Here is a 16,512-nt window from a genome sequence, read left to right as displayed (position 1 = left end):
GTGACTTGATAAAGACTTAATGGTTACTAGGCATTTAAAGCTATAATGAATCTTGCTTTAGACAAATCCTACAGCTGTATGTACTTAAGACAAGTGAAGTCATGTGATTTATAGACTTCTGTGCAGTCTTAGAATTTCTTGGACTGATTCCTTTGCAATTTGTTATTACACAGACAAAATAGATGAAAAAATCAAGAATAAGACAGATAATGCTATAAAACAAAGGTTTTAAAATAAATTTGGGGTTATTTTCTCTTTTGAGACTATTTGAACATATATAAAATATATTCTAAGTGAGAGTCTAGAATGTAAATCAAAGCATTTGGAAATCTGCCAGTGAAAACTATAATATATATTTGGAAAGTTCACATATAACAAGGCACATGATAAATATATGTATTTGACTTGAGAATAACTTTGCTTTTATATGCATAAGGTTGTAGGTCACCATAGGTTATGATTTCATTTGTTTAATTCATTTGGTCTGATTATAACCTAGATTTCCTCAATGAGGACAGAAGGACTAACCCTCGTGGCCTAGTGGTTAGGAGTTGTGCTTGTCAACCCAGAGTCACACTGTTCCAAGTCAGTAGCTGCTCTGCAAGAGAACGATGAGAGATCTGCTTCTGCATAATTTACAACCTCTGAAAACCCTCTGGAGGGTCAGCTATGAGTCAGTTCTGGCTCAATAGTACATAACAACAGTAACAGTTAGGGAGTCATTAATGATTTTGACTTGCAGTTGAGGAGGAGACACAAAGCAGGAAGTATGGCATTAACTTAGGTTATACAGATGAGAGAATCAGAGAAGTAGTTATGAGAGGTTGTAGATGAAAAACCAGAAAAGAAAGAAGAGGCATATCCTGTACTCTGGAGATGGAGCAGTTCATATCTTTGTGGAGAAAGTCATACCATAATTATAATAAATAAGTAAGCCACATATTATGTTGTTACGTAACGTCAAGCAGAACTGAATCATACACAGCAGACCCTTCACTGGGTTTTCTCAGAGGCAGTAAATTGCACAGGGGGAGACCCATCTTTCTCCCTAAGAGCAACTGGTGGATTTGGACCACGTGCCTTTGTGTTGGCAACACAGCTCCTTACTATTAGGACACCAGAGCTCCCTGCTATATCATGATAGAAGTTAAACTTTTACAGAAACCTGATATGTCTAGTAAAGGAGTTTATGTTTAAAAATGGTGGTCAGGCTTCTAATGATTTTAGGAGAAAATATTGAACGTCTTCAGAAGCTTCACTACTATGTTTTTAGACTCAATAAGAAAAATTTTATGGCTTTAGATTGAAGTATGTAATATCCATCCACCTCTCCAACAGTGTTCTTAACAGTATTGGTCCTAATAGTAAAATCAGACACACATCCTTATCTTGGGCATCTGTGAGAAATGGAAAATGGTAATTTATGTGAGATCTATATAAAAATGTGTGTGTGTGTGTGTGTGTGTGTGTGTGTTTACCTTGATCCAGAAAGATAAGTGAATATTAGCACTGGGACTCCATAAACTCCATAGTGAAAGGATTACTGAGTTTTTAATATACAAGAAGAAGAAAGGACTTTGTTTTCAAGCAACATTATTAAAAAAAAAGATACTCACCTTCCCTCCATCAGCATTATATTCTTTTTCATCTCCTTCCAAGAGTCTGGCCAGCCCAAAATCTGTGATTTTCACGTGATTTGGAGATTTCACTAAGACATTTCGGGCTGCCAAATCCCGATGAACAAGCCGTCTTTCTTCCAGGTACATCATTCCCTGAAAAATGCCAAGTTCCCCGTCAATGATAAATTTATGCCTAGAGTTTTCTATCTTTTCAAAAAGGGTCTTTTTTGCATCCAGTTGTCAGTGCTTAGCATCCTGAAAAGAAGTGAGAATTCTATACTATCTTCAAAATAAGAAAAAATATAGACAAACAAACAAGCAAGCAAAAAACACACCAAAAAACCCAAACAACTAACAGAACTCTACAAACCACATTGGGACATTTTCCAGTACTAAATTTCTATGAAGAAGCATGACTATCTGTATCTAATTCAATATTTGGTCATTTTCCCCCTTTAGTTGATAATATTTTATAAACACTTTTATTAGTGAAATATGCAGTTATCTTAGTAGATAAACTGACATACACTTGAATTGACCCATATAGTCTTAATTATTTTCCCTCAACCCTCTCTACTTTGCCATCTTGCCATCACTTATCCACTCCAAAACAATGTTTATTCATAATCATTAAATGATTCTATGAGGATTAATGTAGCTAAAATCACTAACATAACTTAGATGCAGACTGAAGAATTAAATTATTCTTATTGCTTATGCAAACCATGAAGGATTTCCGGGGGATGTTTTTGTTGTCATGTGTCACCAAGTCAACTATGACTCATAGCAATCTTATGAACAATGGCTATGAACCTTGCCATATCCTGTGCTGACTTCACCATCTCTGACAAACCTGACTCCACAGCCACAGAAACTGTGTCAACACATCTCATCCAGGGTCTTCCTTTCTGGTGCTGACCCTGTACCTTTCAAAGCATGATGTCCCTCTCCGATGACTAGTCTCTCCTTGCAACATGACCAAAGTATGTCAGATGAAGCTCCAGAATCCTTGCTTCCAAGGATCAGCTTGGTTTCACCCTCTTTAGGACAGACACGTTTGTTCTCATGGTATATTCATTACTTTGCTCTAGCACCACAACTCAATAATAACAACATTCTATGTGATGACTAAGGAACCGTAGTGATGGAATAGTTAAAGTGATTGCTCACTGAAAGGTTTGCAGTTTGAATGGCTTTGCAGGAGAAAAACCCTAGCAATGTGCTCTTGTAAAGTCAACTTGAGACAACATGGCAATAGTAGCAATTAAAAGAATCCCAATGTGAAGTCACATAGCACATTTGTTGTTTTTGTCATGTGCCGTCGAGTTGCCTGAGACTCATAACGACCCTATGTACAACAGCCCTAAACCGCGCTCTATCTTGTGCCAACCCCACTGTCTCTGACACCCACCCTGATTACTCCAGTCACTGAGTCAATCCACCTCATAGAGGGTCTTCCTCTCCTGCACTGTCCCTCCTCCCTCCTGAGCATGACATTCTGCTCTAAGGATTGGTGCCTCCTTGCAACATGTCCAAAGTATGTCAGACAAAGCTTCAGAATCGTTGCCTCCAAAAAGCAGCCTGGTTTAACCCTGTCTAGGAAGAACCTGTTTGTTTTCTTAGTAGTCCATGGTATTCAATACTCTTCTCCAAGGCCACAGCTCAAAGGCATCCATTCTCCTTCTATCAACCGTAGTCACTGTCCAGCTCTCTGACTCACAGCAAGTGATTGTAAAGACCATAAACTGTATCACACACATCTTAGTCTCCAGAGTGACATAACTGTTCTTCATTTCTTTGGAGAGGTCTCGAACAGCATACTTTCCCATTGCAATATGTCTTTTAATTTCCTAGCTGCTGGCGCCAAGAGTGTTGACTGTGGAGCCAAGTAAATTAAAGCTGTTAGCAATCTCAGTCTCTTCACCATCAATTCTGATGACGCCAATTGGCCCAGTGGTGAGAATCTTTGTTTTCTTGATATTGAGGCTCAATCCATACTGAAGGCTGCATTCCCTGACCTTCTGCAGCAAGCTCTTCAGGTCCACCTCAGTTTCAGCAAGAACATAACCTTCGAATTAACTTTTAATAATGTGTCTTTATATAACATATCTTAACAAACTCATTGTCACTGAGTCAATTTCCACTCACAATGACCCCACAGGACAGAAGATAAATATCCTACAAATGTGCCAAGTCTGTAAATGTTCCAGAAGCAGACTGTCACACCTTTCTCCCAGGGAGAAGTTGCTAGATTTATATTTATGACCTTTGGTCCATAGGTGAATATGAATCATAGTACCACCCAGATTCTACTTAAAACACACAGGGTGATGAAAATCTATTGGTGTTTTACAACAAGAGGTATTTTGCTACTCCCACTGGCATTTTCTTTCCCTCTCTCTCATTCTTTTTCTCCCTCACTCTTTGTCTTTTTCATAGATTTTTTACAAAAATGCTTGAAAATAAAGTGGATAAAAATAATTACTCCAGTAGTAGACAAATAAGGATGGCTAAGCACTAGTCTTAACTAGTTTTATGTGCAATCAGGAAAATGAACCTCAAAGGTTCAATTAGATTAAGGTCACTGTATTTTAATTGTGGAATTAAGGGTAATTCCATATCTTAATATTTCAATGGGAGAAATGGTCTCCTTCAAAAGCAAATTCTAATTATTATAACAGGATGGAAGCATATTCTCATGCCAATTGCAAAGCAAGGCTGCTGGCAGTTAACATTACAAATGCTCGTATTTGAAAGAGTAATGGTTTCTGACACCAAACAAAAGCGGTCAAAAACAGACACATAAATCACACGGATCAAGAAAGTATGAAGCGTATATTTGGTGTAGTGAAGGAGTGTAAAGGAGAAGACTGCTTAAACAGCTTCAAGATCTAAACTATATAAATGTCCATTAAACTCACAGAGGGGAGATAGTGCCTGCTATGGTCCAGTCAGTAGAGGGAGATTAGCAGCTGGCATCGGACGTATTTTAAGTGTCTTCAAAAACTAACCCACAACTGGGTTTTAGAAAGCTTTAGGATTCATTCTTTTTTTAAAATTTTTAATTTTTTAAAAAATTTATTATTTTTTGTGTGTGTACCGTCAAATTGAATCTGAATGGTACAGTAGGAGATTATCCCTCCTTCTCCAGCAGAGCATCTGGTGGATTCAAACTGCGAACAACTGGGATTGCAGTGCAGCTTCTTACCACTAGGCCACCAGAGCTTCCATAGGTTTCATTTTTAAATATTGCTTTTGTTTTGGTGATATATAAAACTGAAAATTCTTTAAATAAGGTGAGTTTACAAATACAAAGTCTTTATATGACTTAATAGATGAAATAACTACACTATCTTGGAATTAGTTTTGATTCTTCCCAAACTAATTTGTGTATCTTGGGGAAAAAATGTACACAATTATTAATCTTTTTCTTTCCTCCTTCACATTAGAATATATAAAGTGTGTTGACAATGGGCCAACACATTATAAAGCATATACTGTGTGCTGGACACTGTTTTAGACATTGTTGTTGTTATTAAGTGCCGTTGAGTCGTAGGCGACTCATAGCATTAAGGAGGGGGGGGGAAGCCCACACAACAACAACAACAACAAACTGTAAGGCTGTGTACTAAAGGTGCAAGTTGTCAATTACTTGACTTTGCTCAGATCCACAATTAACATCCATAATAGCAGCAGCCAAGCTATTAAAAGACATTTTGCATTTGGAAAATCTGCTATTATGAACCTCTGAAAAGTGTTGCACAGTTCGGTGGGTGGGCAGAGGGGTGGGTGAAGGAAATCGGAAAGATCCAGAGGGGGTGTGGAAAGACAGGGTATTGGTGAACATAGTACAATGAAGATTAATTTTGTAAAACATAATAGGCATGATTTTATGAAACACAAAGTGAACTACGCATACTGTGAAATGCAATGTGCATGAACTAAGTAAGGAAATCAATATAAAACAATAATTTAAAAAAATAGTTGTAAGTTTAAAAACTAAGGTACTCCTGAGCTAAGCCACTATTGTGGTGGTGACTGGGTGCCATCGAGTAGAGTATGACTCAAAGCAACTCTATGAACTACAGAGCTGACCTGTCCTGTCCTGTGCCACCATGATTTCTGACATACTTGAGCCCATTGCTGCAGTCACTGTGTCAACTATCTGGTTAAAGGTCTTCCTCTCCTCCTTTGTCCTTCCATCTTTCCAAGCATGAGGTCTCTCCAAGGAATAGACTCTCTTAACAACACGTTCACAGTATATGAGATCATCTTTGCCTCCAAGGAGCACTCTGGCTGCACCTTCTACAAGACACACTTGTTTATTCTTTTGGCAGTCCATGGGATATTTAGTATTCTTCTCCAATATCTCAAAGGGATCATCTCTTCTTTGGTCATGCTTATTCACTGTCCAGCTCTCAGATGCATAACAAGTGATTGAAAAGATTATGGCCTGAATCAGGTCCACATTAGTCTTCCAAACTGACAAGCATTGGCCTCATTAATTTGGAAAGGGCCCCTTGACTATAGACTTCCCCAATGCACTATGTCTCCTGATTTACTGACTGTTAGGACTAAAGGTGTTTACTGTGGATCTGAGTAAGATGATCCAAGCCATGTTGGGTTTGGTTTTTGAGTACCACCAAATTAGGACCGACCCATAGCTGACCCTCTAGTGGGTTTTCAGAGGCAGTAAATCACATGGAAGGAGGCTGCCTGTCCTCTCTTATAGGGCATCTGGCAGATTTGAACTTTGCAGCTTTGTGTTAGCTGTGCAATTTCTTACCACTAAGCCACTGTGCACCTTTGTGTTAGCTGTGCAATTCCTTACCACTAAGCCACTAGTAGGAGCAGTGTTCACTTCCTAAACAACATGCCCCTGGAATATCTATAAGTATGAGAAATGGCAATAGTTTTAGGAAAAACTTCAGGTCTTTTGTTCATGGGGCCGTTTTGAGTTGTGCATGACTTAAGGACAATCAACAACAACAAGCCTAAGTCATCGTCTTTTCAATTACTCTCTTTGTATCAGAAAGTTGGACAACGAATAAGGATGACAGGAGAGGAATCAATGCTTCAGAACTGTAGCGTTGGAGAAGCGTACTGCGTATCTTGTGGACTGCCAAAAGAACACACAAGCCCGTCCTGGAGGAAGTGTGCCAGACTGCTCCTTAGAGATAAAGGAGGATGAACTTTAATCTCACATGTTTTTTGACTGTTTTCAGCAGGGCCAGTTCATGGTAAGAAGACATCATGGGGATGTCCCATCAGTTGATAGGTGGAAGGTAAGAAAAGAGAGGAATATCCTCTGACTGGCACAGTAACTGTAACATATCAGAGGTCCTGAGGGTGGTGGGTTCAGATCTGTGGCTCATACAGTTACCGTGAGGCACCTAAAAGCATTTAAAACATAGGAAACTGAAGCTCCCGTGACCACATATTTAAGCTATTCTGTTGCTGTTATGTACCATCTGGCTATAACCAACTCCTGACCCTCCAGCAGGTTTCAGAAGCAGTATATTGCATGGGAGGAGATTACCCATCTCTCTCTCTCATGTAGCAGCTGATGGATTTAAATGATGCACCTTTGGGTTACCAGGCTCCTTACCACTAAGCCGCCTGAGCTCTCAGAGCAGTTTAGGAGAACAGTATTCGAGGCCTTTTTGTACCACACCATAGTGAGTATGCATGAGAAGAGACCTTTAAAGAGTTACTAAGAGGACTAAGTAGTCTAGAAAGAGGTCCATTCATGCAACAGTTAAGCTTTAGACTGATACAGGTTTGTGGTTCAAATCCATCCAAAGGTCCGCAGAAGAAAGTTCTGATCACATTTCTGTAATTATTACCATCTATAAAGTCCACAGGACATTTCTATTCTGTACCATGAGGTCATTATGGTACACAAATGGACTCAATGGCATCTAACAATAACAAAAATCTGAATGATTTTTACCAGGTGGACCAGATGACAATAAAGTGAAGGCTGAGGGGGGAAAAACAAACAAACAAACAAACAAACACCCAAACAACAAAAAAACACAACAAACAATCAAATACAGGGACATCAATAGCCTGATGTGTTTGCACAGACACCTAGTTCTAGTGTGGTGTATAGGAGATAAGACAGTGGTTAGTTGTAAGGCTTGACTTAAAGTGAGAAACAGCCAGATCCAAGAGGTGAAATTTATATTCTACAATAGAGAATTCAGATCTTGTCTTTTATGCAATGAACAATGTGGTGATACAGAAATTTTGAAAAGGGGAGATGATCAATTGTGAACTTTTGAAAATGCCACACTAGTGTTGTACAGGGAAGCAGAAGTAGCATCCACTTCCTAAACAACATGCTTCTGGAAACTCTATGAACTTTGAGAATTGATGATAGTTATAGAAAGACTTCAGGTCTTTTGTTCATAGGGTTGCTGAGTCATGCGTGACTTGATGGTAATCAATAGCAACAATAAGAACAACAACAAAACAACAACAGTGTTGTACAGGGGACACATTAGACACAAACAGAACTGAAAACAGGAGCTACTACCCCCAATCAAGAAGTTACAAATTGAAGGTATAAAATAAGGATTATATAAATCAGAGGTCCATAATTTACATGTACCTGTCAGATTTTTTTTTTTCTGTGACCATTACCTGGGATGTATTCAACATTCTTTTTTAGCTGAGTGTTGTCTGCACCCCACTGAGGGCATATTTCCTCAGGTTGCCAACATACCATCACACTCTGACTTTCTAGACACTCCACTTTTATCATTTATATGCATTTAACTTTAACTTCCCTGAATGTCTAAATCTGCAACTAAACTAGGCAAGGAAGAATATGACAGAAGATATTTTCAAGATATATAAAATAAAATAGCTATCCTTGGTAATTAATTGAAAAATGGAAGAGAGTAAATTGAGAATGACACACAGCTTTGGAATGCATACAATTTAGGGAAATAATGATTCCTTTAATTAAATATCATTCAATTGGAATGATCACTTATCTACTTTGAAAACATGCACAATGATAGTAGCATAAACGTCACCAACAGGGAATTAATTTATAGTCACCAAAAAAACCTCGGTAACTAAAAAATATAATTTTAAAATACAAGCAAGGCCTCCTAAAACCCCAAAAGTGCACTCAGAGCTAAACCAAATAATATAGATTACCAGGAACTTTAATACAATTTGTCCAGAAAAGATAGGTCTTTTTTGGTTGTTTTTAATAATGAGAACTCAATTCAGGAAACCAGGTGGTAATATCTATATATTTCTCCCCCAGATCATCATTAAAAGAGATAAACCATAAGCATCTACATAATTATCAAGCCATCAAAATAAATGTGTAAAGTTCTTTTGTTACGATGAAACATCATTATGCAGATGCACACTTTCAAATCATTAATTATGATGGCTATGGTAGTCCTGTTTTCACACCCTGAATTAGCTTTGAATTGTCTATGGATTGCTAACAATGGGTTTCTCCACATCACAGTCATTAAGATAGGATTTACTCAGCGAAGATCTCATTAGAGTCACCTTCTCTGCTAGATTCCTTCAAAATAAAAACACTCAAGTCAGAAAGCGCTACAATTAAAGAGGCAGACAATTATTATAAACAGCAGTGACAAAAATAAGCTCGATGAAGCGTCTTGAAAGCTCGAGATGAGAATAAGGAAGTCAGTCACTGAGAGAGAATGACGCTGCACGGTTTGCAAGAAACCACTTACTCTGATCTGTAACAGCTTCGACGGTCCTTGACATGCCAGCTCAGGTCAAACACATTATGGAGATAATGGCAATACAATCATTTTCCTCCGTATATAGAACATTCCCGGTATTATGTGACGCATTTCTATGTTGTTTAGTTAACCTAATCCTTAAAATAACCTTGTCAAATAATATTGTTTCCCTATTTCAAACCCATGAAGACAGAGGTTGTTGTTGTTGTTGTTATGTGCCGTCGAGTCGCCTGCGACTCATAGCGACCCTATGTACAACAACCCTAAACTCCGCTCTGTCCTGTGCCAATCGCACTGTCTCTGACACTCCCATCCCAATTATCCCAGCCACTGAATCAATCCACCTCATAGAGGGCCTTCCTCTCCTGCGCCGTCCCTCCACCCTCCCAAGCATGATGTCCCTCTCTAAGGACCAGTCTCTCCTCACTACATGTCCAAAGTAAGTTAGACGGAGGAGCCTCAGAATCCTTGCCTCCAAGGAGCCACCTGGTTTAACCCTTTCCAGGACAAATCTGTTTGTTTTCCTAGCAGTCCATGGTATTCTCAGTACTCTTCTCCAGCACCACAGCTCAAAGGCATCAGTTCTCCTTCTATCCTCCTTGGTCATTGTCCAACTCTCTGATGCATAACAGGTGATTGCGAAGACCATGGCGTGTATCAGACGCACCTTAGTCTCCAGAGAGACACCACTGCTCTTCAGCACTTTGGAGAGGTCCCTAACAGCAGACTTTCCCATGGCAATGCGCCTTTTAATTTCCTGGCTGCTGGTGCCAAGACTGTTGACTATGGAGCCAAGCAAACTAAAGCTGTGTACAATCTCAATCTCTTCACCATCCATCCTGATGCTGCCAATTGGTCCAGTGGTGAGAATCTTTGTCTTCTTGACATTGAGCCTCAATCCATATTGTGGGCTGCAGTCCTTGACACTCTGCAGCAGGCGCTTCAGGTCCTCCTCAGTTTCAGCAAGCAGGGTTGTGTCATCCGCATAACGCAGATTGTTGATAAATCATCCACCAATCCTGACCCCACATTTCTCCTCATAGAGCCCAGCCTCCCGGATAATCTGTTCTGCATATAGGTTGAAAAGGTATGGAGATAGGATGCATCCCTGGCGTACGCCCTTCCCAATTTTGAACCATGCAGTGTTCCCTTGCTCTGTTCTGACGACTGCCTCCTAATCCAAGTATAAGTTTCGCATTAGAACGATCAAGTGTTCTGGGATTCCCATTCTTCTCAGAGTCAGCCACAGTTTGTTATGATCTACACAGTCAAATGTCTTTGCATAGTCAATGAAACACAGCTAGACTTCCTCTGGTATTCCCTGCTTTCAGCCAAGATCCATCTAACATCAGCTACAATATCTCTAGTACCACGACCCCTTCTGAAACCAGCCTGGACTTCTAGTCTAGGTCATCGGGCTAAATGACTGGTGGGACTCAGTCCACATATTTAAGTCAATTAACTGTGAAAGATCATGTTCCCTTAAAGTCATTGCCATGGAATTGGAATTTACTCATAACTGATCCTCCAGTAGGTTTTCAAATTACAATGGAAGGAACTTTTTATCTTTATCTTGCAGAGCAATTAGTAGATCTGAACTGCCAGCCCTTGGGCTGATAGTGCAACTTCTTACCCACTAGACCGAGTTCCATGAGGGTTATGTAAGTATCTGTCAATTAAAATAATAGTTAAATCATAGATAGCTTTCATAGGTATATATAATGATGTTAGACTCTTTTCAGAAAATATTACTAAGCATTTCTGCAAGTTTCTGGGAGTGATGTAGGTAATTGGCATATTTTCCAATTCCTATTTAATATTCCACTTAAATATAGAACCTTTGGTAATTTAGTAAACAATCGCATTGTGTGAATTGGAGACTCCACTCTTGTTTGTATCTCAGGCATGTGGAGGATGGCAGAGAGAATATGTGAATAGATTCTGGAGTCAGCTTTCCAGTGTTAATCCCAGCTCTGCTACCAGTCCACTCTGTGATCTGGGTGGATTATAAAACATTTCTGTCACTAACTTTCCTTATCTTTAAAGCAGGCATGTATCCCCTAGGTGATGAGTATCAAATGTTGTTGTTGCTGTTGTTACGTGCCGTCAAGTCACCTGCAACTCATCGCGACCCTATGTACAACAGCCCTAAACCCCTAAAGCCTGCTCTATCCTGTGCCAGTTGTACTCTCTCTGACACTCCCACCCCCATTGCTCCAGTCACGGAATCAATCTATCTCGTCTAGGGTCTTCCTCCTCTGTGTTGTCCCTCCTCCGTCATAAATTAGCACAAACAAAGCACTTAAAGAGTTGCTGGTATGTATTAAGTGCATGATGGGCAAACTCCCACACCACCACAAAAACGAAATCATCCTGGTGGCACGGTCTGTAAGGAGTTACACTGCTAACTGAAAGGGGGCACCTCTCTGCCGGAGAGAGATGGATAATTTCTTCCTGTGAGGACTGTTGATGTTGTTATGTGCTGTTGAGTCACTTAGGATTCATAGCGATCCTATGTACAACAGCTCTGAAGCTTGCTCTGTCCTGAGCCAGTCTCAGTTTCTGACACACCTACTCCCACTGTCCCAGTAACTGTATCAATCCATCTCATCCAGGGTTCTTGTGCTGTCCCTCCATCCTTCCAAGCATGACGTCCTTCACCAGTGACCAGTCCCTTCTGGCCACTTGTCCAAAGAATGTGAGACAGAGATTCAAAATCCTAGCCTCCAAGGAAAACCTTGGTTTCACCCTCTCCAAGACAGACATTTCTTTTTTTGGCTGTCCATGCTATGTTCAAGACTCTTCTCCAGCACCACAACTCAAAGGCATTGATTGATTCTTCTTCTATTGTCCTTAGCCATTGTCCAGCTCTCTGATGCAAAGCAAGTAACTGCAAAGACCAGGCAATGGCCTGGATCAGATGCACCTTAGTCTCTAGACTGACATTGTTGCTTCTCCATCCTCTGGGAAGGTCGCTGACACAGATTTCCCCAGTGCAATTAATCTTTTGACTTCCTGACTGCTCGTGCCCAGAGTGTTGATTGTGGAGCTGAGCAAGCTGTAATTGTTAACAATCTCAATCTCATCTCCATCCATCATGGTGCTGCCAATTGGCCCAGTGGTGAGAAGCTTTGTCTTCTTGATGTTGAGCTTCAATCTACAGGGAAAACTACAGTCCTCGACTTTCTGCAGGAAGAACTTCAAGTTCTCTTCAATTTCAGTGAGCAAGGTGGGGTCATCTACATTACGCAGATTGTTGATGAGTCTTTCTCCAATCCTGATGCCATATTCCTCCTCATACAGCCAGCCTTTCAAATTATTTATTCTGCACATAGATTGAAAAGGTATGGAGATAGGACACTTCTCGGAGACATCCCTTTCCTGATTTGGGGACATGTGTGAGATCTATACACCCTGAAAGCCCAATGGAGAGTCACCTATGAGTCAGTCCTGATTTGATGACAATGAGGTCTTTAGTTTTGAGACACTCAAATTAGTTCGCATAATTAACTTGAGGGGTGAAAAAAAACCTATCCTGCCGTACAGGTATATCAGACTGGATGCTCAATGAACATAAACTGTAATATATTTGTGTATAACAGGTTGCTCTACTTGTTTAATCTATAGGAAGTTGCACTGTTAACCCAAGGCCATGTCTCTCTGGAGATTCAAATTCATCAGCGGTTCTGTGGAAGGAAGATGGTGATGCCCTTGGGTCCATTTACAGGCTCAGAAACCCACTGGAAGATTAGCTATGCATTGTCTCTGACTGGACGGCAAGGAGTATACCCGTAATCTATCCATCATGATTAATGTCCACACGGAAGTTTCAAAACTATTGCTGTTGAAAGTAATGAAAAAAATGTTTCAGGGTTAAAGCACCTCCATAAATACAGCCCAGACTTAGAATGTGGTCAAAATAAAGGTCACACATTCAAGCATGTGGTTTGTGTAACCTCCACTTTGCAGAGTTTTCTTAAGATCTGGGGAAGCATCTTTGATATTCATAAGGACCAGGGTGTATAATCTAGCATTAATTTTCCAGTAGTCAAACATGCCACGCAAGAAAATTTTTCTCTCATCTCTCTATCTCTAGATCCTTCCTTCTTGTACACTCTCTCAACCTTTCCCCTCTTCCTTCCCTCTGCCTCTCTTATTGTCCAGATAGCATGGTATGAATAAAGATAGATTTGAAGGCTTCAGTGATGTCTAATGTTTTCCATGATTTAATAAAATAGCACATTTGATGCCCCAAAGCATCAGTCTTTTGATATCCTTTAATGAAGAGAGCTTCTGGTTATTTGTATTTTAAAGGCATTTTGTCTCCTACATGATCCACATGCTGCAAGTCTGATTTGTCTAAGACTGGTTCTTATGTTTTGCTTCTGCATTCTCTAATGGATATAACAATAAATAAAGTCTCAGGGGTAAGTCAAATCCCATCCTTGACTTTCAGTAATGCACTTGGACCCCAAATCCAAAGAAAAGTTTATTAGAATGGGATTTATAGTTTTAATCTCAGCTTATATTTGACTCATATTAACTGCACTTATGGGAGCCAAACCAGTAAATGAATGAATTTTAGGACAGTAGTTTACAAACACCTGACAACAACCTTCTTTGACTCTTAAACTATTTGAATCACAACTCTTTAGTAGAAAAGCATTATCACTATGTTTCAGTCCAATGTGAAAATGTATTCTGCCCAGGTGCGGGAAGCTAAAGGAAGTCAAGAGAAACTGGACTATTTTTATAATAAATATTTGCTTCCCACATCCAAGCCATGAGACAATTTCATCAAACACGTATGTGGAGCTAAAAATTTTGAGCTGTAGTCAGCTCTCACAGGCATTAATCTCTAGAATTTGTGAGAGTCCTTTTTTCCTGTTTTCATTCTAATAACCTGAAGCTGTCTTAATAACAGGAAGCTTCAGAAAAACTAGCTTCAGATAAAATTCTCTCTTCTTTTCTACCTTTGGTTCCTGAAGCAGTTTTATTTCCAAGGAGAGTGTGTTGGGGGCAGGGGGAACTCCACCTAGTATGTACATTTGTTAGAGCTGAGAGATGGACATCTCAAGAGAATAAAAGGGTGTTTTTGAGTGAAGTAACTGACTTCATCCAAATAATACCTCAATGGGAACTAAGGGGACTCTGTATTTGAATCAGCTAAGAGGTCCTTTAAGTCAGCGGTGTTTCATGGCAGAGCAGAAAGAACAGAGAAGGGACTGTTCAAAGCTGGAAGGAGAAATCCTGGGTATTTTGAGAACTAGGTTTATGAGCGCAGGTACTCATTTCATCTCTCCTATAAAAGTGAAAGGCTGCTCTGGATGATCTCTGAGGTGTCCTCTAGCTTTAAATTTTTATTCCATGATAGACAGAACTGTAAAATAGATCTCTCTTGAAATATTAAATTTGGGGCCAATAATAGACACAGCGAACAGTGAGGGAAGAGGTAGAATTGATGCTTCCTTCAAATGTTTAGTAAGGACCACGAATATGTTTTCTTTCAGGTTAGTTTATTGAATACGGTGTTAGCACAGGAGGCTAAAAGGAAACCTTGAATACTTATTAAGAACTTTGGACGTGTAATAGTTAAGTTCTTTTCTTCTAACCAAAAGATCGGTGGTTCAAACCCACAAGATGCTCCACAGGAGAATAACGTGGCAGTTGGCTTCTATAAAGATTTACAGCATTAGAAAAACTAGGGGGCAGTTGTACATTGTCTTACAGGATCACTCTGAGTTGGAATGAACACAATGGCAGTGAGTGTTTATTACTTTGGCTGATTTATGCACTGTTTTGTGTGTTACACTTTCCTAACCCTCAAATAGGGATCATGAAAGTACTTCCCTTCAGGACAGTCTTGAGGTTTCTATGGCTGCATGTCTATAAAATAGTATATTCATGCTTTAAGATAACATATTTGCTAAATATGCAAGTGAATAATCTCCTTCTCACTCGTTGTTGTTAGGTGCTGTCAAGTCAAGCACGGCTCAGAGTGACCCTATGAACAAAAGATCTGAACCCTGTTCTATCCTGCACCATCCTCACACTTCCTGACACACAAGAGCCCATTGCAGCAGTCACCGTATCCATCCACCTGGTTGAAGGTCTTCCTCTCCTTTGCTGATCCTTTACTCTTCCCAACATCATGTTGTTCTCCAAGGAATAGCACCTCCATGCAATGTGTCTAATGTATGTGAGGGGAAGCCTCATCATTCTTGCCTCTAAAGAGCACTCTGACTGCACGATCTCTAAAACATATTTGTTCGTTCTCTTGGCTGTCCATGGGATGATCAGGGCTCTTCTCCAACACCACAGGTTAAAGGCGTCAATTCTTTTTCTGTCATCCTTATTGATTGTCCAGGTCTCATATGCACAGCTAGTAATTGGAAAGACTATGGACTGAATCAGACACACCTTAGTCTTCAAAGTGGCATCACAACTCTTCAATACTTTGGAAAGGTCCCTAACTGCAGATTTCCCCAGTGCAATGTGTCTCCTTATTTCCTGATTGCTGGTACTAAGGGTGTTAATTTTTTTTAATTTATTTTATTTTTTAAATAATTTTAATGAACATTCATAAGGGTGTTAATTTTGGATCCAAGCAAGATGAAGCTGTTGACAGTTTCAATCTCCTCTTCATACATCATGACTCTGCCTATCAGTCCAGTGGTTAAGAAATCTTTGTTCTCCTGACATTGAGATGCAATCCATCCTGAAGGCTGCACTCCTTCATTTTCTGCACTCACTCATTAAAAATGCATTTGAATGCTACTGTAAGAGAAGGGAAGGTGGCCACGTGAAACAGCTGGCTGCTCAGGACTGTTAAAGCTACCAGCTAGTTGCTATCATGTCAGTTCCTCCTCTCAACCACCCATCCTTCGTCAGAGCAGAACTCGGTGGAGTTCTCACGGCTGCGAGCCTTGGGAACCAGCAAGCCAGGCCTGTCTTCTGACGTGCCGCTGGCCGAAGGTGAACCTCCTGCCTTATGAACAGCCATGTGCTTAATTCTGTGCATCGTAGGGGAGAAGAGGTCCTATAGCTCTTTCCTTTTTTTCTCTCTGACTATTCTTCATAATCTTCTGTTTATAAGGGGGTGCAAAGGAGAGCGAATTTACCTAGCTGTGCTGGGGGGGGGGCTGGAG

At 40.1% G+C, this 16,512-nt stretch overlaps 1 protein-coding gene across 4 annotated transcripts in view; it reads right to left on the bottom strand.

The window, feature by feature from the left end:
- ERBB4 (v-erb-b2 avian erythroblastic leukemia viral oncogene homolog 4) overlaps positions 1-16,512 on the bottom strand; it is a 1,418,810-nt gene that overhangs the window by 54,895 nt on the left and 1,347,403 nt on the right. For all 4 annotated transcript variants that reach the window (XM_006891926.1, XM_006891927.1, XM_006891929.1 and 1 more), the window contains exon 21: positions 1,617-1,772. In XM_006891926.1, coding sequence (XP_006891988.1) covers positions 1,617-1,772 — 156 coding nt within the window. The remainder of the gene's footprint in view (positions 1-1,616; positions 1,773-16,512) is intronic.

Source organism: Elephantulus edwardii, unplaced genomic scaffold (genome assembly GCF_000299155.1).
Source record: "Elephantulus edwardii isolate Elephantulus edwardi_28Jun2011 unplaced genomic scaffold, EleEdw1.0 scaffold00106, whole genome shotgun sequence".
Taxonomy (NCBI): domain Eukaryota; kingdom Metazoa; phylum Chordata; class Mammalia; order Macroscelidea; family Macroscelididae; genus Elephantulus; species Elephantulus edwardii.
This window is presented reverse-complemented; position numbering and strand designations above follow the sequence as displayed.